We start from the raw sequence: 22,457 nt of genomic DNA, 5'->3' as shown, positions 1-22,457 counted from the left end.
TTTCTCTTTTTAAATTGGATTTTTAAAAGATTTTGAACATCTGTTTCCCTGTTTTCTCAAAAGGAAAATCCCTTTTTCATTTAAAGTATCTATTAATTGATTAATAATTCATTTAGAAATATTTATTTCCTTATTTTATTGTCCATTAAATAAGTAAATAATGAATTACTTTGTTAATGTCTAAATAAATAAAAGAAATTAAAAAGTAATTTGTGAATGAATTTGCTAGTGCATATTTTATTGCACAATTCATTATTAAATCACAAAATTCTTTCATTCCATGTGCGTGACTTTCCTGATCCTCCACAGATCATATCAACTATGTGATGATTTCACCCACAGTTAGAAACAGTTTCAAGATAAAAGAAGCGACATTGTTCGTAAGAAGTCGTCTCTGGAGCTTGAAAAAAAAGGCAGCTGAACTTCAAGTTTCTTGAAGATGTTTCACCTCTCATCTGAAAAGCTTCTTCAGTTCTCAAACCAAAAGGCGGAGAGACCCATGTATTTAAACCCCAGTGGGTTTAGTCCCTTGGAGGTGGTTGTGATCCACTATTAATAATGTGTATAATGACATGCGCCAGGGTGTGAAAGGAGGCGTGGGTGGGTCATTACAATCACTGGTTTCAGGTGAAATCAATTTGGGACTTCGCCCCACTCTATGAAGTGACCCATTGAGGTCATCTGATGAAAGATGTGAATGGGGGTTGAGGCCCTGGGGAGGGAGCTCAGGTCCGCATTGTAGACTGGGGAAAATTGGTGACATAGTCCACCTCCTCTGTTCAGCGATGGGCATAGATGCTTCTTTTACTCCTATTTCAAACCATTTGTCTTCCTGGTCCAAAATGTGTGGCATCCTCGAAAGAGCGGCCTTTGACCTTTAGATGCAGATGTACAGCTGAGTCTTGTTCTGTCGAGGTGGCTCTTCTATGTTGTAAGAAGTCAGTTTTTCTTCAGTAAAACACAGCTCTTGAGTATCCTCACTAATGTAAAAGGCCATGTATTTTATGGCACACTGTAACCTTGAACACATCCGCTCTTGCATTCCTGCTTTGTGATGCATGTGAGGCCTTTGCTTTGCTGTGCATTGTTGGTGACAGGAACCTGGTGCTGTAGTGCCAGGACGCCAACCATGCTTGACTGGTTAGTGAGTCGTGGTGGGTCATTACACACTTCAACTATCCCAACCTGCAGTGCCAAATGCACGCGGACCACCGCATGATTTGCGTTCTGGTGATATTGGGAGCCCAAGTTTATTGATTATTTACTTAAGCATGGATTTGATTACACTTTGGTGTTTTCATAAGTGTCCTTGATGGCTGGTCTTTTTGTCCCTCACTGTAGCATCAAGTGAGCCGCAGCGTGCCTAATGCTTTCTTGGAGAAAAGCTTGTACTTCAGTACAGAGTGCACTGTGAATATGGAGCTCAGTGTCAGGAGAAGGGCTTTGCGTGTTTTTTACGGTCCTCCTTATGTGCTGGACAGGCTGTGGACTGCTGGACACGACCCTCCCGTTTGCACGTTGGAAGAGCTGTGACGCGTCTACATCACCAATGCAAATGAAACTGACTACCCCTCCTTCTCGCCCCATCACCTCATCTCTCTCACGCTTTCTCTCTCTCTCTCTCTTTCACACACACACACACACACACACACACACACACACACACACACACACACACACACACACACACACACACACACACACACACACACACACACACGTACTGCCTGCGCTTTATATCGCCGTGCCAGCCTTTCAGAGCGACGGAAAGCAGCATTGGCTGGCTGAGAGAAAGAGAGGAAGAGCGAGTGAGAGAGTGAGCTTATATAACAGCTCTGGGAAATGCTGGAGAGCTGAGGACACCCTCAGTGCACAATAAAGCGGGGAAAACAGCGATCTTAACGGCAATAAACTGATAAGTGATCGCGCAATGGAAGGATGCCGTGCCGCTCCAGCGCTGAAGGTAAGCCATACGCTCCAACATTCTCTACTGTAAATGGTGGAGACACGGTGAGGGGGTTTTTAAGATGGAAGACCTCGGCTTCTTAAATAGGTGATGCGTGTTTACTCTCGCTTGTGATTCATTTGTCTTTCAACCAACCTTCAACCATCCATTCCACTAAATTGATTCAGACACGCTTCTTTGTTTCTCGCTTAGAATACGCAACCACGAGTTATTTTAGGGGTAAAAACGTGGAGTTGAACATAACTTGGGCACTCGGACATGATCGGAGACTGTTCATTGAGCAAACTGTTGCTTCTATCATCGTGAGCATCACCGCACCCCTACTTTTTTTTGTTGGGGGAGGGGGGGGGGGGGGGGGGGGGGGGGCAGTGTGTCTTGGAAGGCCTGAGATGAAAAGTAGAGCTGAAGGGCATGACGGTGTGTGACGACCACCGAGACAACGAGGCATCAATGGCTCTCATCGGATGCTCACTTCACAGCTCCCCTCTTCAGTCAAAGTGTAAGGCTTCAGAGAACACTGAACACCAGGGTGTTTTACAGCCTAAATATTCAGCGATCCTCAACATCTCATCTTTGCATGTGTTTTTTTCACTCATCACTTATTCATCTCTCCACGGATGAGGCAAGAGTTTGTCTGCGCGCTGCTATGATAATCCCCATTTCATAAGCACCCATAATGCGCTCTCCAGACAGTTTTTATCACGATATTTTTTTCAGCGAGATAGTTGAGATTTAGATGGCAAAGCTGGGAGATAAACCGGGCAAAATTTCTTTGTTGCTTGGGAATCCACTTTAAAAGCCACGAGGGTTTGGTGTAATTTATGCATTTTTAAATCAGGAACTGCAACTTCGGGCAGGAATTTGGTATAAAAACGAATGGCAGGATTGAAAGCAGTGGAGCAGCACCAAGGGATGTGCTGCAAGATGCCGCAAGACAGAAACACAAACCCATATGTCAACATAAGCCGTGAATCTAAATTACCAGTCATGCGCATCCTCTTCCTTTCGTTGTGGTGACATATAGAGAAATGCACTTGCATTAAATCTGTCTGCTACTTTTTTTCTGTTTTGTCCCTCAGCTTACCCCCAAGGAGTCCCATGGAGTCCCTGACCACAGCCCTGGATATTAAATCTCTCTGGTGTGACACATCCATTGTTCCACTGCTGATATCAGACCCTGTGGCTAAAAAAAGTACCAAAACAATGTATGCACCTCCGCCAGATCCTGCAGGTCTGTTCAACATTATGAAGTTCTAAGTAGGTTACAGATCTTCTCTCTCCTTATTCCTCAAATGACCTTCCACTGAGGTGTGAGACAGTAAACAGCATAGGAATGGTGGCACCCTTCTACAAGCTGCACTGCCTCTTGAAACGGGCTCAGATGCTGCTGCTCTGCCTGGGCATTGCATATCTGATGGCAGGCAGCATCCTGCTTCTACAGCGCTCCAACATCAGAATGGCTCAGCCAAACCTGGCCAGCCTGCCGCCCCTGCTGTCCCTCTCAGCACCTCCTACTGCCCTCAGGACTGCAGGCCTGGGCATGAGGGCACGCTCCAGATGGGTCGCCATTCAGGCTGCTTCTGGAGGGGGAGCCAAGGCAGGGCGACACTGGCCTGCTTCCCGTAGCCTGGGGGTCAAACACTTGCACCGTCGCTGGTTTCATAGTCTGCTGCCAGAGACTCCAGAGCAAAAAGTCTCCACCCAGAGAAGCAGCAGACACAAAGGTAAATAACTACACAGACATTACAGCTATGTGTGCAAACAGAGTTAGATATGCCTCCACACTGAGCTGACACTGACCTGCCTCCTATCATGTGTAACTTCATAAGCTTCACTGCAGCTTCCCTTATAGCTAACTAGCCAGCAGGCAGAGCAAGAACAGCAAGGGGTGTTAATATAAACTGGTCACCAATGGCCACTGCATTGCCCTATTTACATGAATTAGAGTGCCAGTGAAGTGTTAATGCCATCAAAGTGCATCATGTGAATGCACAATGACTGATTCTTTACCAAAGAATCAAGTCTAAATATTTCTACTGAGAATATAAAGCTGTGATTTAACAAAATAACAAGTTTGTTGTTTTGTAAAACACAGGACCTCTGATATATCTTCCCAAAGACATGTTATCCCACAGACCTGCAGCTGTTTGGCCTTCTCACAAAAGCCAGTGTTGTTCTTTACCAATTATTCATTGCCCTCTTTTGTCTGTGGACAAGCTTGTGCACCTCTTTGGTCATCAAATTAAAACCAATATCACAAACTCCACAGCAGCACTCATGCTATCTGGGAAAAAAAGCAGCAGCACAGAGGATAACTGACAGAAATATCTTGATGATTATATGTGGATTGAGATGATGGATCTACTAGCAAATGACATAAAGGAGAAAATATGTAAGTTTGTTTTTTATGTTATGGCTTAGTATTTTCTTTTTAGTTCAGATGGCCAGGGGCTGTGGAAATGCACTGTCTCTGCACAGGACTCACATAGTGCACTCTTAACAAGCTTCATATGACATTTATGAACAGATAATCATGACCTTAGAACATTTAGAAGAGCTTCATTATACATTTATATAACATTTTACATTTGGGTGCTTCAGATCTTGTAGATGAAAGATAGAGCTCACTGATCCTCTCGAAACCAGAGGAGGAACAAAGGCAGGCAAGCACTAAAGTAGCTTCCAGAAAATAAATTAGTAATTATGAAGAGAAAAAACGATATAATTTCTTACTTGCACTCTCTGCTAAGGAGCCTTCACCATTGCTTGAGCACTTTGAGATATCCATGGAGATTTACTCTATTGTTTAACTGTGCCTGTCAGCGCCTTTGCCATTTTGCTGAAATGATAAATACTTTGGAATTACCTTTGGTGGAACATTTGTTCTTTCAGCCTATTCTTGAAAAGCATCCTACAAAAGCGCTTAATCCCTTTTTTTAAACAGACACTACATGACCATTCAGTCACTAAGTAGGGTAATACAGATGAATAATGTTTGAGGCAAGAAAGAGATCAGTTTCAGTTGCAGCCATCTGGCAAAGGTTCTTTTTTAAAAGTATTACCCAGGACACAATTCAATTACTCTAGTCTGTTGTGCCACATGCCCTGGGAAAGTAGCTGGTTGAAGGTCTTAGTAAAAAGTATTTGTGATATCATTCCTAAACCAGGTATGTGCATTATCCTGTCTCTGTCCCCTCAGCCCCAACCAGTCACAGCAGATGACTGCCCCTCCCTGAGCCTGGTTCTGCCGGAGGTTTCTTCCTATTAAAAAGGAGTTTTTCCTTCCCACTGTCGCCAAGTGCTGCTCATGGGGGTCATCTGACTATTGGATTTTCTCTGTATTATTGTAGGGTCTTTACCTTACATTATAAAGTACCTTGAGGCGACTGTTTGTTGTGATTTGGTGCTTTATAAATAACATTAACAATTGAATTGAATTATCTCAGGATAGCAGTCAGTAATGAAGCAGTTGCTCAGTTTATCAAGTTCACAAAATGTATTTGCCAGCTATAGTTGAAATGCAGATCAGATCCATTCTCAGGCTTCTTTTTTGTTTAGTTTAGCTTTTTGAGTAAACACATCATAGCCACAACTAACACATTTTAGCATAGCTTAGCATAAAATCTAGAAGCTGTTGGGTCCAGTCACCAGCTTCCAGCTGCCATTGCCATTGCTTGAAGGAAGAAATAACTCATTGAACCTCTGGTGGCCTGATTCCAGGAAGTCACTGCCCCTGATCAAAAAGTATTTCTATAAATACCACCCCCCAAAAATCAATATTCTCATCTAAAGCTCTGCAAAAGAAAATAGCTGAATATCCAGCATTTCCATTTAATTCTTAATTCGTGTTTTGTTTATTTAATAGAAAAAAATATTATACTCATAAATATACAATGATTAGTGTGTAATTATGTTTTCCAACAAACTGATGCATTCTCATAAACTTAAAATTAATCCATTAAAAATCCATAGGCGCTGATGCTGTTTTCTGGGAGCCGTCATGTTGCCCCACTATCTTGATTACAGTGGCTGAGATGCACACGTGCTTAGTACGCCACAGGTGGAAGAAAAGAGAACCACACCCACATTTCATCATCTGAGAAACGTCCCCTTCACCAAAGAAGCGAAAAACATGAAAGGAGACAAGGAGACAGTTTATTCACTAAGAGTCCAACAGTGTTCAATCCACTTCAACAAAAGTTCACTAACAGCAGCAAAAACAGCAGCGCTTACCAACAGAACAGTTCAGGATATCCTCAACAGCTCCCCTCAGTATTGCTGTCATCGGTCAGGGGTGAGCTTCACTGACACATTGATCCATACTGGACTCCTTTCACAGAGTTTTACAGCTTCCTCCACAGTAAATAGATGTGGATGCTGCTCATCCAACATATTGACAGCTGAGGTAAACAGTGGACTGACAGCCTACCCAGGCAGCAAGAGACTCCAAGACAGATCCAGTCCAGAGTCACTTTGCTCTCTGAGTCCACTCACCACAGATGAACGGTGAGTTTTTCAGGTGTCTCCGGGTTAAAAAAATGTAAAATACCACAAAATATCTAATTAATTTATTTGTTTATATTATTCAAATATATTAAAATATTATTATTACCTTTATTTTACCATGATGTCTCATTGAGATCATAGTCTCTTTTACAAGAGAGACCTGGAAAAATATAATGTGTGCATTTTTTTTTTTTTACATAAACAGTAGAAACACGCCAGCTGTGGCTGTTATGGGGTACAGAATAAATTGAATGTTTCTGATCTCTTGGCTGATTAAAACACATTTGTCCTACAGTGGCTGCCGTAGCTAGGATTATGCAGTTGAATTAGGAGAGGTAAGAAAGCAGAACTCAGTTGTATGCAGTCTGCAGTTAGCTGACTTTTGTTTTCTCAGTTTTGAATCATGTGTGTAAAATCTCACCGCGTCTAGCAGGGAGACTTTACACATTGCACCTTTAAATGTGTTATAAAACAAAAAAAACATAAGGATGTGCTGGTTCCAGCTCCTCACATGTGAATGGCATTGCTGCTGTTGCGATTTCCTTTGTGTAGTGGACTACTCACTGAACAAAGGAAATAATTTGAAGAGATTACCTTTGGCTCTAAAAACTATGACAGCTAATTGACTTTGTGCCAAACGAGTTAATCAAAAAGAAAAAGAGAAAGTAAGATCAAATCATAATAAAAATACAGTAGGTGCTGTCATAGATTCAGTGTTACACTAACAGTGATTGCATCACTGTGTCTAAAATTATTTAAAAAGCACTTTCCTACTTATCAGAATAGGCGAGAGTAATGGAGAGGTGAAATGTTTCTACTCACTGTGAGTCAAGCAGTAATAAGAAACTAAATCAGGACTATCATAAGGTGGTTCAGCCGAGGTAGGTTGTCATTAAACAGCTCTTACCCATCCAAAGCAGTCTTGTTATCCAAATTTCACAGCTGAAGTCTCTGGACTTAAGCCCAAATGCTTGAGGCCAGTCCACATTTTTTGAATTTTAAAAATCTGATCATGAGTTACTGTCCCTGGTTTGTTTTAATCACATAATGAAGATACATATTTTTAATAAGAATCCTTTAAACTGGTTATTAAAAAACTTGAGGCCAAGACACTGCCTACAGCTGGGACACTGCTTGTTAAGAGGTTAAACGTATATCTCTCTGGTATTTCTGGACTGCAATTACTTATCATTTATTGGTTGTGATATGCTGACATATCAGTCACATTCCCCTCTGGACTTGTAAAAGGGTGCAAAATACCAAAAGCAATTTTCTTTATTTTGTCTTTATCCCATCTTTATTCACTGACTAATCTCATACAGAGGGTGTAGCAGTAATAACATTACACAGCCAGATGGAGAAGTTTGCACACGCATTTTCAGTTTCATATATTCATGGATTCAGGAGCTCTACATATTCAAACATTTTATAATAAAAGTCAGAGATGCATAATACTTTGTGTCTGCTGCTGGAAACCCTACACCTTGCAGGAATGTGTGACAAATTTCTTGATATGTAAAGTACAAATCAGGAGAGATCTGAAGTCTGGTGTTACACAGCAGAAGCCACAAACTCGATGTTGATATTACACAGTATTTACAAAGTTTGTGTTGATTCTCCTGCAAACTTTCACTGAGGGTTGGATGGGATTTGCACACGTGGGTGGCGCAGTGGTGCAGTGGTTACCACTGCTGCCTCATAGCTAGTTCAGATTTCTGGGTTCAAGTATAGAGTTGGCATGTTCCCTGTGCCTGCAGTTTCTCCGGATACTTCAGTGTTCTCCCAAAGCCCACAGCAATGCAGCATAGGTTAACTGAAGGTTCTAAGATGTGAGTCTGATGTGAGCGTAATAGGTCTCTGTGTTAACTCTGTGATGTGACTGGCAACCCTGAACTTCAGACAAAGAAGACTGCTATTTCCATCTGCAGTAATTTATATTTTGCACCATGGCTCTGTTCTGGAACCTCCCCAACTTCCCATGTCGATATGTGGAATGCTTGAGTTAGGGAGAGCAGCAGCAAGGCCCCAGTTCAGAACAGAATAGGCATCAGTGACAACAGATATGACACTGATTAAGTCAGAAAATAAGGAGCTGGGCTTGAGGTAGGTTACAAGGTGGGTTACAGATGAAGAGCTTAAATAGTATGCCCTCTATGAAATAACCATTTGGATATGTAGAAGCTAATCTGGCAGGGTTGCAGCTTAGCTTGACTTTGTGTTGAATGTTGTGCTTGATTTGTCCTTGTTAAATGTTTTATCATTACTGCAAACACTCCGTTTGGTTTAGGCGAGCAGTGGTGCCTGGATGGAGCATGGAGCATTCTCACATACAGCTCCTCCGCATAATGTCTAGACAAGTTCAGGGCTACACTGAATGTGTAAAAAAGTCTTAACAGACTCTAAAGAGTGTTGTGTTTTTCAGAATCCGACACCCTGTTGAGATGATCCTCCTCTCATCCTGTCTCAGGTCAGCCTGTAATACACTGAAACCCTCTTTGTTGTCCTTTTTTATGACACCGCTCACACTTGTGAGGTTTGAGGATGTAGATCCAGCAGAGAGACTGTGAACCCCCTTCAGCTGGCTTTAATGGACACACACAGTTGCTACCCCTGGCAGCAGCACATGTCCTCATTTTTGGCCATCCTGTCATTAGCCTTCTCCATCCAGTCCTGCGGGGAAGAATCAGCTCCAGCTCAGCCATCTGTCTTAGTGTTTAAGAAAGCAGCACAGTGGCAGGCCAAAAGTGCAGTCGTTTCTATCATGTCTGGGAATTCAGGCTGAATCCCTCCATTAACCCTTGGCTGCTATTGCCCGGGGCCTCTTCTTCACTTTGATTAAAACAATAGCCTGCCCCACTGGGTGGCTGAGGGGTGTAGGGGGGCCTCACCTTGGGTGATGCCTTTTGAGATTCTTCTTTGGTAATCCCAGGCTTTTAGTGCTTTTAGGCAGCAGCTGCTGGTGTTCTCCAGCAATTGTTTCTTGTAGTGCAGGAGACTCAGGCTGACTGCTGCAAAACAGGCTGGACAAGCTTCAGAAGACATTGCAAACTGATTGAATCACAAATTCAATATGGTGATGCTTGGCCTGCCAGAGATTTCACAGCCCATTGCTTGCGTCCATCTTGATTGCGCACCTTTCTGCTAACACTTTTTAAATCCTCTCTTTGACCAATTGGCCTTGGCTTATTTCTATGCTGGTAGTAAATGAAAAATAGGAAGTCAAACCCGTAGTGTCCTTGAAACCTGTAAAACTATACACTATACACTACAAACTATATAAACTATACACTGTATTACTAAAGGTGCCTTCACACGTATATGAACTTGAGTGAATCCCATTCTTAATCCATAGGGTTTAATATGATGTGGGCCCACCCTTTGCAGCTATAACAGCTTCAACTCTTCTGGGAAGGCTTACCACAAGGTTTAGGAGTGTTTATGGGAGTTTTTGACCATTCTTCCAGAAGCACATTTGTGAGGTCAGACACTGATGTTGGATGAGAAGGCCTGGCTCACAATCTCTGCTCTAATTCATCCCAAAGGTGTTCTATCAGGTTGAGATCAGGACTCTGTGCTGGCCAGTCAAGTTCTTCCACACCAAACTCCCTCATCCATGTCTTTATAGACCTGGATGATTGGTGTGCAGTCATGTTGGAACAGGAAGGGGCCATCCCCAGGCTGTTCCCACAAAGTTGGGAACATGAAATTGTCCAAAATGTCTTGTTATGCTGAAGCATTAAGAGTTCCTTTCACTGGAACTAAGGGGCCGAGCCCAACTCCTCAAAAACACCCCCACCCCATAACCTCAGCTCCACTAAACTTTACACTTGGCACAGTGCAGTCAGACAAGTACCGTTCCACTAGCAACCACCAAACCCAGATTCATCCATCAGATTGCCAGATGGAGAAATGTGATTTATCAGTCCAGAGAACACATCTCCACTGCTCTAGAGTCCAGTGGCGGCGTGCTTTACACCACTGCATCCAACGCTTTGCATTGTGCTTGGTGATGTAAGGCTTGGATGCAGCTGCATGGAAACCCATTCCATGAAGCTCTCTACACACTGTTCTTGAGCTAATCTGAAGACCACATGAAGTTTGGAGGTCTGCAGCAACTGACTCTGCAGAAAGTTGGTGACCTCTGTGCACTATGACACTAACCCCACTCTGTGATTTTACGTGGCCTACCACTTCATGAGTGGCTGAGTTGCTGTCCCACTAAAAGCTGACTGTGGAATATTTAGTAGTGAGGAAATTCCACGACTGGACTTGTTGCACAGGTATCATCCTATCACGGTACCAGGCTGGAATTCACTGAGCTCCTGAGAGTGACCCATTCTTTCACAAATGTTTGTAGAAGCAGTCTGCATGCCTAGGTGCTTGGTTTATACACCTGTGGCCATGGAAGTGACTGGAACGCCTGAATTCAGTGATTTGCATGGTGAGAGAATACTTTAGGTAATATAGAGTATAAAAGTAAATTCATACTACTAGGGACTGTGAAATAAACACCAACGCTAAAGAAGTATCTGCGTGTACTCTATACAGCAGAGATGTACTCCAATCTGTTTAGAGGATGCAGTTCCTGAATGAGGAAAAACATCTAACATGTGGCCTCAAAATATAATAGTGTCAGAACCAGGGAGAAAGATGTAAATGAAGTTTGCACACAAAGAAATGCATCTGCTCCCATCCACACTGAAAATGATATTTATAAAGAAAACTTTAATGTGTCAGCTGTGCAGAGTTTGATGTTGCAGTGTGGCAAAGACAGGGATTACATCAAAGAGTGAATCTGGGTTACATCTTATATGGTGCCTTAATCTTGTCAGCACATCATAATAGTCTGCCGTAGCCTATTATGCATTACATCCTTCTTTCTACACTGGTGATTTTTATTCTAGTGGAAGTAAATAGGTTCACAGTAATGTAGGAATATGAATTATCTACATTGCTAGATAAATTAAGGCTTACCATGTTATAATTTAGTTGGATATTGTGGCTCACAATACATGCTGCTGTGCATAATTACTGTGAGTAAGTGATGACGCAAAGGCTGCTTTGGCTCTACCACTGAATGTGTCCAGAGCCAAACCAAAGATAGTTTGGTTTATGTCCAAATCAAGTTGCACAGGAGCGTGTTGACATCCATTTACAGCTGACTGTGTGTGTGTGTGTGTGTGCGCGCGCATGCACACAACATGTAACAAAGGTCATGCAAAATTGTTGTTGCTGTTGTTGTTGTTGTTGTTGTTTTTGCTGCTGTTGTTGTTGTTATTATTATTATTGAGTTTTAGTCGCTTGAAGGATGAATCTGAGAATCATCTCTGTATATTTTTATGATGCATTTCTCTCTTTCTTATGTATCTGTCATTCAGTTTAAACAAATCATTTGGCCAATAATGAGCTTTTTTGTCTGTTAATCCCAAATTCTAAGGTCTAAGGAATAAAAAATTTGGCATGTTTTTGAATGTCAAGTTACTTAAATGATTTCTGTTATATTATTATATTTGACCATAAATGTGCACTTTCTATTCGGCTGCCCTGGTTTTGTGATTGTGCATGCTGAGAGCCACTACAGGGGACTTTTCTGCCTGAATGAATTTTAATCTCACTTTTTTGCTGTTTTTTTTTTTAACACATGCAGGGACCTACATCGGATGCTTCCTGCACAACGCCAGCGATCGAGCCCTGGGAGGAACCATGCTTTACGACCTGCGCAAAATGACCAGTTCTTTGTGTCAAGACACCTGCTCAGAAAGGTAATGTGTTCGCAGCGGGCTCCTGTGAAGGGACCACAGAAAGCTCGCTGTGTGAGTAAATGCTTTGGATCTCAGTCTCCTCCATGAATGCCTCCTGTGTTTTGAGCTATAGCGGAGAGCCAGGTGGCTGGATGACAGTAAAAGATGAGGGGGTGCGGAGTGAGAGAGGGGAGAATGAAGAGCAGGCCAGGACAGAAGGCTTGATCTGTTGCAGAAAAAGGAAGAAGGGAGGTGTTTGTGCGTGTGTTATAGAAAGCTTAATGAGCTGACTTCAGCAGTCAGTGAATAAATGTGCTTTTCCTGTGGCCATGGTGTGGTGTAGTGTGAAAATCTCTGATTGGGTCAGTATGAGCTGAATAATAAGCACAGATATATCCTCAACAATCCTGTTAGGAAACATGTAGAGACAGGTGGAATTTTTCAAAGAGAGCTCAAGGAATGACCTGCTTGAATTATTCCTTTTCATATGTTAGCAGCTAGGAAGCAGTGTATCCCCAGTGAAACAGAACAGCAGAGGACAGATGGATGCTGTCAGACTGATAGTTGGTACTTCCATCTCAAGCACAAACCCGCCCTCTGCCTGTCCACATGGAAGGCAGTCTCGTTACCTGAGCAAGCCAATTACTGCGATGAGCAAAAGTAAAAAGTCAAGGCAATTTATGAGGAAGCTTCAAAGGACATACATGAAAAGGTCAATTTTGATGAGGTCTCTGTCTTTCCCAAGGAGCCAGGATAAAGGAAGAGGAAAGGGGGATGAGTCATAAGACCCTTGATATGTAAAGTACAGATCACAGGTGACTGCAGAACAGCCAGAAGAAGGCATTACACAGTCAGGAGAGTGCAGAATGAAAAGCACTGATGGATATCACAGGGGATCCTGTAGATTTAATGCTGGGAAGTTTGAGTTAAATGATAAGTTTGAAATGTTACCTAATGTCCTGTGGGAAAGCATAGCCTGAGGGCAGTAGCTTCAGGTTATGGATTGCCATTGGCTAGGGCAATAACTGTCAGTGTGTGTGTGTGTGCTTAGTGGTTACCAGTTTGCAGGTCTGGAGTACGGAGTCGAGTGCCACTGCGGGAATCGGATCAGTAGCCCTCGGGCTCCGGAGGAGGACTGTAGTCTGGTGTGTCGGGGTGAGAGGGGGTCTCCCTGTGGCGGAGTGGCCCGTCTCTCCATTTACAAGGTGGAGGAGCAGCTGCCAGGTCACAGAAAATGTGAGTCAACTTCCCTGAGGGAAGACACGGCACCGTTTACTATTTATACTCTACACAGGCTGATCTGAGGGAGGCTCTGCAGACAAGAGAAGAAGTGACTGAACTTTTTGAACTTAAATTCTATTAACAGAAAAAACATCCAACTATGATGGCAGTAAAAATTGTGCACTCCTCACTCCAGCATGTGTAACACTGCTACATGCCAGTGTGTAAACAATGCCTTATACATGCAGCACATTAGATTTCTCTGTCCGGGAACTATTGTACCTACATTACAAACATGAGCTTAGAGGTTTATCTCATATGCACCATCCTGCTGCTGGAAATTCTCATAAAGCGATACCTATCTTAAACTGTCTGTTTTCATTTTTATGTAAAGAGTTTTTTTTTATTTATTTAGTAATAATTTTGATCTCTGAATCCCCCATTTGTGGGGCTTTTTTTTTCTTCTAATTTTCTCTAAAAAAAAAACAAACAAACTTGGTTTCCATGTCCTTGGTGATCCACCGGGGCTGGTGCAGCTGCTCTATGCCCCATAGTTTGAGAACCACTGCCCCAACACATGTCCCATTCATCCATAATTCACAGAGAAGCTAGACCCTATCCCAGCTGTCATATGACGAGATGCTGGGCACACCCTGGAGAGGGTGTATCACAGGATACAAGCAGAGCTTCTGCTATCCCAACTCTTACATGTTACATGTTCTTTTTTGGTAGAATCCTAAATATTTAGTTTTAGAAGTTTGCTTCGATCACTTTTATTTAGTTTTTTCTAGTGCTGGTGTTGAGCTGTCAGCTTGTAATTCCATAATTTGTCAGTCAGCAGAGGTGCGTTGTAGGTGTAATGAGGGATGATTGTTTTGGAGACACAGCCAGAAATAGAAAGACTTTCACACTGGTCATTTTTTGTCTGGAACCACCCAACCTTGCTTTACATTCATTTACTTCCTCTAAATGTAACCATTCCTACTATGTATATAACCATAACATTTCCCTGTTCTCAACCTAACCTTACCTTCACCTTAAAATTCCTTATAACGACTGTTATGACTAATATGCACCAAATAAATAGATAACTGCATTTTTTTTTTTGAAGATTCACAGCCTGGAGCAAATAAGAAACTTAAATGAATTACAGTGCAGAGCACAGCAGGATGGGACACGCATGTGTCTTAGTGCATAATATCACAGAAGGAAAGAGGGAGGTGCGTGTGTGAAATGGAGGGTGCTTTATTTCGAAAGGATTATCATATAAAGGTATTTATCAACCCATACATCATCCACACTAGCAGACAACAATATGCCTACACACACACACACACACACAGCTTGACCTGATTTACATAAATGAACTGATGCCACAGATTTATATCAAATACAAAATAAAAGAAGTAATAAATAGAGCTACGGTGAACACATTTAAACCATGAATAAATAATGAACAAACATTTAATAAGCTACTAACAAAAAGAATTGCACCAAACCCCTTCCTCCAGAAAAAGTAAGCCAAGTGGTGTTTACTCTTCACTCCAAATGTCCTTGTCCTAGTCATCTCACACTGTATGACAGACAGGCTGAGATGTGTCAGCATTTCTTCAGATGATGTTTAAATTGACAAATCCTTCCGTCGCTGCTCCTACAGTCATGTATCTGTCTGATGCACGCCTACAAAACTCATGTGCTGGAAAGCAGGCTGCATTACTGCAAAAGCCATCCGTGAGCTGTCATCTGTTGATCCTCAGACATGCATGGGTGACAAATCCTGTTGGTTCTGGTATTTTTGTAGTATTTGTAATAAAAAATATTAAGAAAAATATAACAGAGTAATGCACTGATCTTTGTTGTTTTTCGTGTCATTGCTTCCTCCTTTCCTTCCCTCCTGTTCTTAACAAAAATCTGGGCAGAGAGTTGTGTTACTGTGCATTTGGAATCTGCGCTTTGTTTTTATTATTGTTTATTTTATTTATGATTTAGACTGATTAAACAGGCACTCATAGCATAAAGTTATGCTTAGTGTGGCTTTAAACTTAACTGGTGATATTAGTTTGGAGTGGAGTCCACTCAGTGACAGTCATGGTCAGTTTACATTCACTCATCATGGGCATGAATGTCATAGTAATTTTGGACTTTTAATGATTTATTTGAACTGTTCTTTTTCCAGGCTGGTATGATTGTACAGCATCTTTATTATTTTAAATTTTTTGGCCGCAGCAGCTTTATTATCATAACAGCTTTCCTGTCATAATCTTTACAGATTATCTATGCAGATTATGACAGGAAGGCGGGAGAGGAGATGGGGGAAAGCATGTGGCGAAGAACACAGGCTAGGACTCAAACCTGCGCTGCCAACTTATGTGGCTGCCTGCGCTACCACTGAGCCACTCCGGTGCCCTGATTTTATGGCATCTTTAATGACCTTAACAAACAAGAACTGGGTGCACAAGTTTGAATTTATGTGGGATTTGCTTTAATACATACACGCCCACTAATATTTGGTTAAATGTGCCTTAGCAAGTTGCATCTTGACTAGACGCATTTTGGTTGACAAGCTTGTGGCACATTTCTGGCAGGATATTTGACCTCTCTTCTTGGCAGAATTGGTAGAACTGGAGTTTATGTAAATTGGTTGGTTTCCTGGCACAGATCCAGCTTTTAAGTGTAGTCCAGAAATTTCCAATAGGGTTGAGGTCGGGGCTTGAGGAAGTTTAATGTTAGCCTGATTTATCCCTACCAAAAGCAGATCTGATGTGTGTTTGGGATCATTGTCCTGTTGGAGCACCCAGTTATTTCCAAGTTTGATTTGAGGTGAACTTGAAAAATTTGGAGGTAGTCCTCCTTCTTCATTATTCCATTATTGCCCCTAAGTTGTGGAATGAATTGCCTTTGCACGTTAGACAATCGCCTTCACTGTCTATTTTTAAAACTCATCTTAAAACTTATTTATACTCTCTGGCCTTCAACCCAGAATGAGACATTGATCTTATCTATTTTAATGTTTTACTTTATTATTTAATTATTTATTTTTAATTGTTTTTCTTCTTTTAATATATATATATATATATATATATATTATTATTTGGTGTACAGCACTTTGCATTTGCTGTGGCTTTTTAAAGTGCTTGATAAATAAAGCTTGATGATGATGATGATGATGATTCCTCCCACTTTGTGCAATGTACCAGTGCCACTGGCAGCAAAACAGCCTCGGAGCATGATGCTTCCACCACCATGCTTGACAGTTGATTCAGTGTTCTTAGGTTTGAAAGGCTCACCTTTACTCTTCCAAACATACCTCTTGTCATTGTGGCTAAAAAGTTTAGTCTTTATCTTATCTAACCATAAAACTTTTCTTCAGAAGGCCTTTGTCTTGTCTGTGTGGGCAGCTGCAAATTTCACTCAAACTTAAAGGTGTCAATTAAAGGAACAGTTCAAATAAATCATCAAAAGCCCTCAAATTACCATGATAATCATGCCCATGATGAGTGAATGTAAACTTCTGATCACAACTGTATATTATTTGCCATTTACATTAAGATGAATACTTAAATTTGCATTATCTTAGCAGAATGTTGCACAAAGTTAATGTACCATATGCTTTTGACCTGTGTCCTTACTACTTCATTTTACTTTTAAAACCTCCCTGACAGGCCCATCACTCTTCTTTGTTTTATGGCTAAACTCTTGAACTAAACTAATTGTGTATTAGCCTCACAGTAACGTGACACATTCAGCTATACTGACTAACCATAGCTTTTTCTTACAAAAACTGTTTTCACTTGTGTAAAGATATGCACCCCCTTCCTGTTGCAGTCAAGGGCGAATCCATTATATAAGCAGTTGATAATCATAAACAATATTAATATTCATGACTGGAAGCTTCAGTGTCTCTGGAGATTTGCAGCTGACTTGTGAATGTATTATACTGTGTACCAGAATTCAGCCAAGTATAGAAAGATAATTATTGCAGACATACTTTGCATTTACATTTCTTTGAAAATCTGACATTTGCTACTTGTTTGTATAGAAATAAATGGTACTTAATGGTGACCAAAGCAGGGGAATCTTGTGAAATGTGTTTTGCTGTCACGAGCAGGCGGCTATGGCTTATCATCTCTGTGTGTTTTTCCGCTTTGCAGTCAGAAACGTTCACTACCGCGGTTGCTTCAAGTTGCTGAAAAGCACTATCGGCACCTTCCCCATCTACTCCTTTCAGCCGAACCTAACCACACAGTCCTGCATCGAGACGTGCACTGATAAGGTTTGAATTTATTCTCTGCAAATTACAGAACTGGCGATCAATTCATTGCACACATTACTTGTGGTTCTCCACTCAGAGAGCTGTCTTCACTCCCAGGAGAACACATGTAGAAGCACAGAGCTCCTTGGATTTTTGCTGAATATTTTAGGTTTAATGTGGCTGTAATGAGCTGTAGATACTCTGCATCCTGCACTGAGATCTTACTCTGTGCAGCTGTGTCTCCTCCAAAAACAGAAAAAAAAGTCTGGCAGAAATATTGGCAGTGACTGCATTGTGATTAATTCTCACGGTGTGGTGTGTGTTTATGCATGCATATCTTTTCTAAAAAAAAAAAAAATTCACTCCAGTGTCCTCATGTGACATTGAGCATTCTAACCTCATGTCACCTGTAAAGTGAGAAAAAATAATGAAGAAAAATGAAGTGAGTAGTGGGGATGTGCTGCAAACTCGCCTGCTGAACCGAGATGACACATCACCTTTGGCCGGAATAGAAGTCTTTGGAGAGAAAAATTGGTGCGATGAGTCATCTGACAACCTGGAGAATATTTGTGCTTTTGGTTCGTAGGAGCTCCCACTGGCTGTGTTCAAGAAACCCCACTGTTTCTGCACATGGCCGTCACCTCTTTTCAGTCTGAACCAGCAGTTGGACAAGCAGCAGTGTGTGGGGAACCGCACCGTCACCTCTGCACTCACAGCTTCCACAGAGCCTGACCACTACCAAGTGTATCACACGCCCGTGCTTGGTGAGATATTTGTTGCACAAATGGAACAATGTGTCAGTCATCTGCATATGATATTTTTGTAAATGTAAATGTACTATTTCAAGCCCATCCCACTCTGCTGCTCTGTCATTTTTACCGATCACACACTAGTTCCAGATTTGCTTTAATCCTGAAAGAAAAAAAAGGTGGAAAATGAGAGACGTTCTGTGGCTACTGTGTTGTTTTCTTGGTTCAATCATTTAGTAAATGACAAAGAGGAAATTACACTTGAAAATAGTCTTCATCCCAAACTTCATGAAATCTCAGCTCTGATCTGTTTCTTTGCTCTTGCAATCATGCTGCAATTTGTGCCACGCAAAGGAAGCTCATCCATTTCAGGCTCTCTGCTACAATGCTTACTGATATATTTTGATATGGTGCAGACACAGCTGAAAAAAACTATCCTTCTAGACTCCAGGTGCAAAGAGAGGATGTTTCTGCCTCAAAGATCCAGTTCCCTCGTGGCTCTTTCTAGCTTTCCCGGGGCAGGCAACACCTGGGTACGACACCTGATTGAGCTTGTGACTGGCTACTATACTGGCAGCTTCTATTTTGATGGCACGCTGTACAACAGAGGTGGGGAGAGCACAGTCTAAGTCCTGAAATGAGAGTTTAAGTGGGTGCTTGATGAAATATTGCCCTACAGCTGACTGTTATCTATTCATTTATTCATTGGTACCAGGTTTCAAAGGCGAGAAGGACTACTGGAAGAGTGGTCGCAGCATTTGCGTAAAGACCCATGAAAGTGGGCAGAAAGAAATTGAGATGTTTGACTCGGCCATCCTGCTGATTCGCAACCCTTACCGCTCTTTAATGGCTGAATTCAACCGCAAGTGCGCAGGACACTTAGGACATGCCACAGATGCCCAGTGGAAGAGTAAAGGTAATGTAATGCAACAGAATGAAGTGGTTTATGGCTCAGCTGAAGGTTATTATAGTTACTGCTGCATAATGTCCTGCTGTTGGTGTCAAAGTAACAGCAGACAAGAGGTCATTCAGTAAATGAAAGTACATCGTGACGCTTTATATTTACAGTGAGGTCGGCACTCAGCACCCGCTCCCAAACATCCAGCCTTTAGGAGAGTCTGAATTTGTTTAAACTTGGTTGAAAAGGTGAAAAGTTCAGTTTGTTTTAAAGATCACAATTCACATTTACCCACTGAGCAATTATCTGTTGATTAGAGGTCTAAAAGATGGCAGTTGAGAATATAACTGGGATAAATTTGGTGTGGTAGACATCAAGATCACATCTTTGCATTGTTTAAAAAATACACCATATGTCTGCGGTTTAATACATTTGATCTACAGCCACACAGTGTCCACTCCAGGTACATGGGCAAATATTACAAGATGGCGAATTCTTTTAAAATCCATCCATTCATCCATCCATCCATCCATTTTCTTCTGCTTATCTGGGCCTGGGTTGCGGTGGCAGCAGCCTAAGCAGAGGAACCCAGACCTCCCTCTCCCCAGCCACCTCCTTCAGCTTATCTGGGGGCAACACCGAGGTGTTCCCAAGCCAGCTAAGAGATCTAATCTCTCCAGCGTGTCCTGGGTCTGCCCCGGGGCCTCCTCATGGTAGGACATGTGGAACATGTGGAACACCACACGTTCACGTGCCCAGAAGGCCTCCTAGTCAGATACCTGAACCACCTCAACTGGCTCCTTTTGATGTGGAGGAGCAGTGGTATTGTATCTCATTGTGTGTTGGATGGAGAAGAAAATAAGCTATTTTAAAGGTTCTGTTCACACAGATTTTAAAACCCTTTTTTCCAGTTACTATAACTACCTGATAAAGTTTTTATTTGCTCAGAGTTTTTAAATATCTGTCTGTCTCCACCCCCGTACGGCGAAGTTAAAGAAGACTGCATTCATGCTGCTCACAGCGCTGAAAATATTTGACTTTAGGAAAACTGTGAAAAAGCATTTTTTTGCTCCCACTGAAAGCTATTGACAGTATGTTGTGTGGATAATACAGAATACAGATGAGTGTGGACTGAAGGCTACTTCTGTGACATCATGCTGCTGAGCCACCAGCATTACTGCTTAACTGGTTTTGCTACAAAATTTAACTACAAGATGTCACGAATGTCACAAAAGGTTCAAATATTTCATCTCCGACACAGTTTAGTCCAGGCTTAAAGACACAGATGAACTCTCACATGCTATTCAACTCAATTCAGTTTTATTTATATAACAACAAATCACAACAACAGTCACCTCAGAGCACTTTATATTGTAAGGTAGAGACACTACAATAATAATAATAATTGGCTGCTCTTATAAAAAAAAAAACAGCCGATTCCACAACCAGTTATGTGAAGCCAGTGAACTCATCTTTGTACCATTAGTAGAGCTCTAACAATGAAGCAGCCACACATAGCTGCGCACAGGTGTGTATGCCTGTGGTATACTGGTGATTTCTTGCCATCTGGGTCATCTTCTCTCTGTCTACTTCCTGGCTGATATTTCAGTTTCACTTTTTTTTTTCTCAAATGATGATAAATTATGTTTATCATCTGATTGCAATGCATGAAATCATATGATTTATACTCTTCACCTTGGGGGTAGTGGCGTTGAAGTTATACAGCCTTTTGAAATCCACACAGTGGAGCTCTCTACATTTTTTCCACATATTGTTTTTTTTTTTTTCCCACAGTTTGTGCCATAACCAGTTGAAGGCTGCTGTTTTGAGTCATCATGTCATTCACACAGTGATCGATCACTCAGGTGGTGTGAATGGTGTCTTTACATTTATCTGTAGTTTAGGTGAACTGAGCCAGTGAGGTTTATTAAAGCCTGGAGTCCAGCCTGTGACATTGTAAAATTTATACTTTGGTTCCAAAATCATTTTCTTCAACAAAATTCTAAAGAATACTCAGCATAATGATGAACTCTAACATCTATGTATGATTCTTGATGACACTAGCTGTAAATAATCCAACTGTACCCTCAATCACCTACAGAATGGCCGGAATTCGTCTCCAGCTACGCCCCCTGGTGGGCATCTCATGCTGTGAGCTGGCTGAAGTTTGGACGTCGCCTCCTGGTTGTGCATTATGAGGAGCTGCAGCGAGATCTTCTCCCTCAGCTCCGGCTCATAACGGCCTTTCTAAACGTCACTATGACAGAGGAGAGGCTTCTGTGCGCAGAGAGCAACCAAGACGGGCATTTCAAACGCTCAGGGGCTCAGCAGCCCTCCTTTGACCCATTCACTCCCGACATGAGACAGATGATCAACTCCTACATTCACACTGTTGACCAGGCCCTGCAGAGCAGGAACTTTAGGGGACTTCCACAAGAATATCTCCCTAGATGATGATGTGAAAAGGTCATAAGGTAGTTCTTTAAATGACTGACACAGCAGAGGTGTGTGCAGGTTTTCAGCAAGTGTTCTGTGGGGAGCAGGCACACACTGGCTGATATAAGTGGCCCACCTGACTCTTTAATAAACCAGGCACACTGTGAATGCCTGAAGAATCACAGAAACTATTTAGAGGTCACTGGAGAAAACATGACAATTCATCGTGAAATCCCACGATGAACAGCTATGAAAGCCTCGAGGCCAGGACTGCCTCTGTGCCAGCAGCAAAGATGACGACTACTCAGAGAGGATTTGACATGATTTGTTAGCCAGCAGATTTGGAATTATCTACCAGAAAGCCCAAATGCACAACTGTTCAGTTCTGTTTGGCTAATTTTGCTAATTTATATATATATATATATATATGAATCCCCTCAGAGCTGCTGCATGTGGCTCTATGGACATGAGCTCAGAGATCTGTTGATGACACTGAAAACTTCTCCAAACTATGTATAAAGTATGTTTCTATTAGCATTTTCTTTCATTAAACACATTCATTTTGAGCTGATTGCAGTTGTGTACACTGGCATGACTTGAATTGTGTTTCACTTTAATGCTACCAGGTGAGGAGGGGTGGCCCTATCTCAGTGGGTTTGTGTATTTAGCTGTTAGCAGTTTGTCACAA

At 41.9% G+C, this 22,457-nt stretch overlaps 1 protein-coding gene across 1 annotated transcript; it reads left to right on the top strand.

Annotated features, from left to right (window-relative positions):
- Positions 1 to 1,784: 1,784 nt before the first annotated feature.
- On the top strand, positions 1,785 to 22,273 carry wscd1b (WSC domain containing 1b). Its single transcript, XM_030745612.1, has 9 exons — positions 1,785 to 1,963; positions 3,046 to 3,690; positions 12,120 to 12,234; positions 13,265 to 13,449; positions 17,586 to 17,707; positions 18,273 to 18,450; positions 18,880 to 19,044; positions 19,151 to 19,351; positions 21,435 to 22,273. Exons 2-9 carry the CDS (start codon positions 3,300 to 3,302, stop codon positions 21,785 to 21,787), a joined length of 1,710 nt encoding a protein of 569 aa, XP_030601472.1. The 5' UTR covers positions 1,785 to 1,963; positions 3,046 to 3,299; the 3' UTR covers positions 21,788 to 22,273.
- Positions 22,274 to 22,457: the final 184 nt, after the last annotated feature.

Source organism: Archocentrus centrarchus, chromosome 14 (assembly GCF_007364275.1).
Source record: "Archocentrus centrarchus isolate MPI-CPG fArcCen1 chromosome 14, fArcCen1, whole genome shotgun sequence".
NCBI classification, from domain to species: domain Eukaryota; kingdom Metazoa; phylum Chordata; class Actinopteri; order Cichliformes; family Cichlidae; genus Archocentrus; species Archocentrus centrarchus.
Note: the sequence above shows the minus strand (reverse complement) of the source record. Positions and strands in the feature narration are given on the sequence as shown.

Bases quoted from the DNA above. Each gene is read 5' to 3' on its own strand.
- wscd1b (XM_030745612.1), top strand. From the start codon at position 3,300: ATGGTGGCACCCTTCTACAAGCTGCACTGCCTCTTGAAACGGGCTCAG. The intron at 12,235-13,264 runs GTAATGTGTTCG...GTGTGTGCTTAG, and splicing joins CAAGACACCTGCTCAGAAAG to TGGTTACCAGTTTGCAGGTC. The intron at 19,045-19,150 runs GTGGGGAGAGCA...CATTGGTACCAG, and splicing joins TGGCACGCTGTACAACAGAG to GTTTCAAAGGCGAGAAGGAC.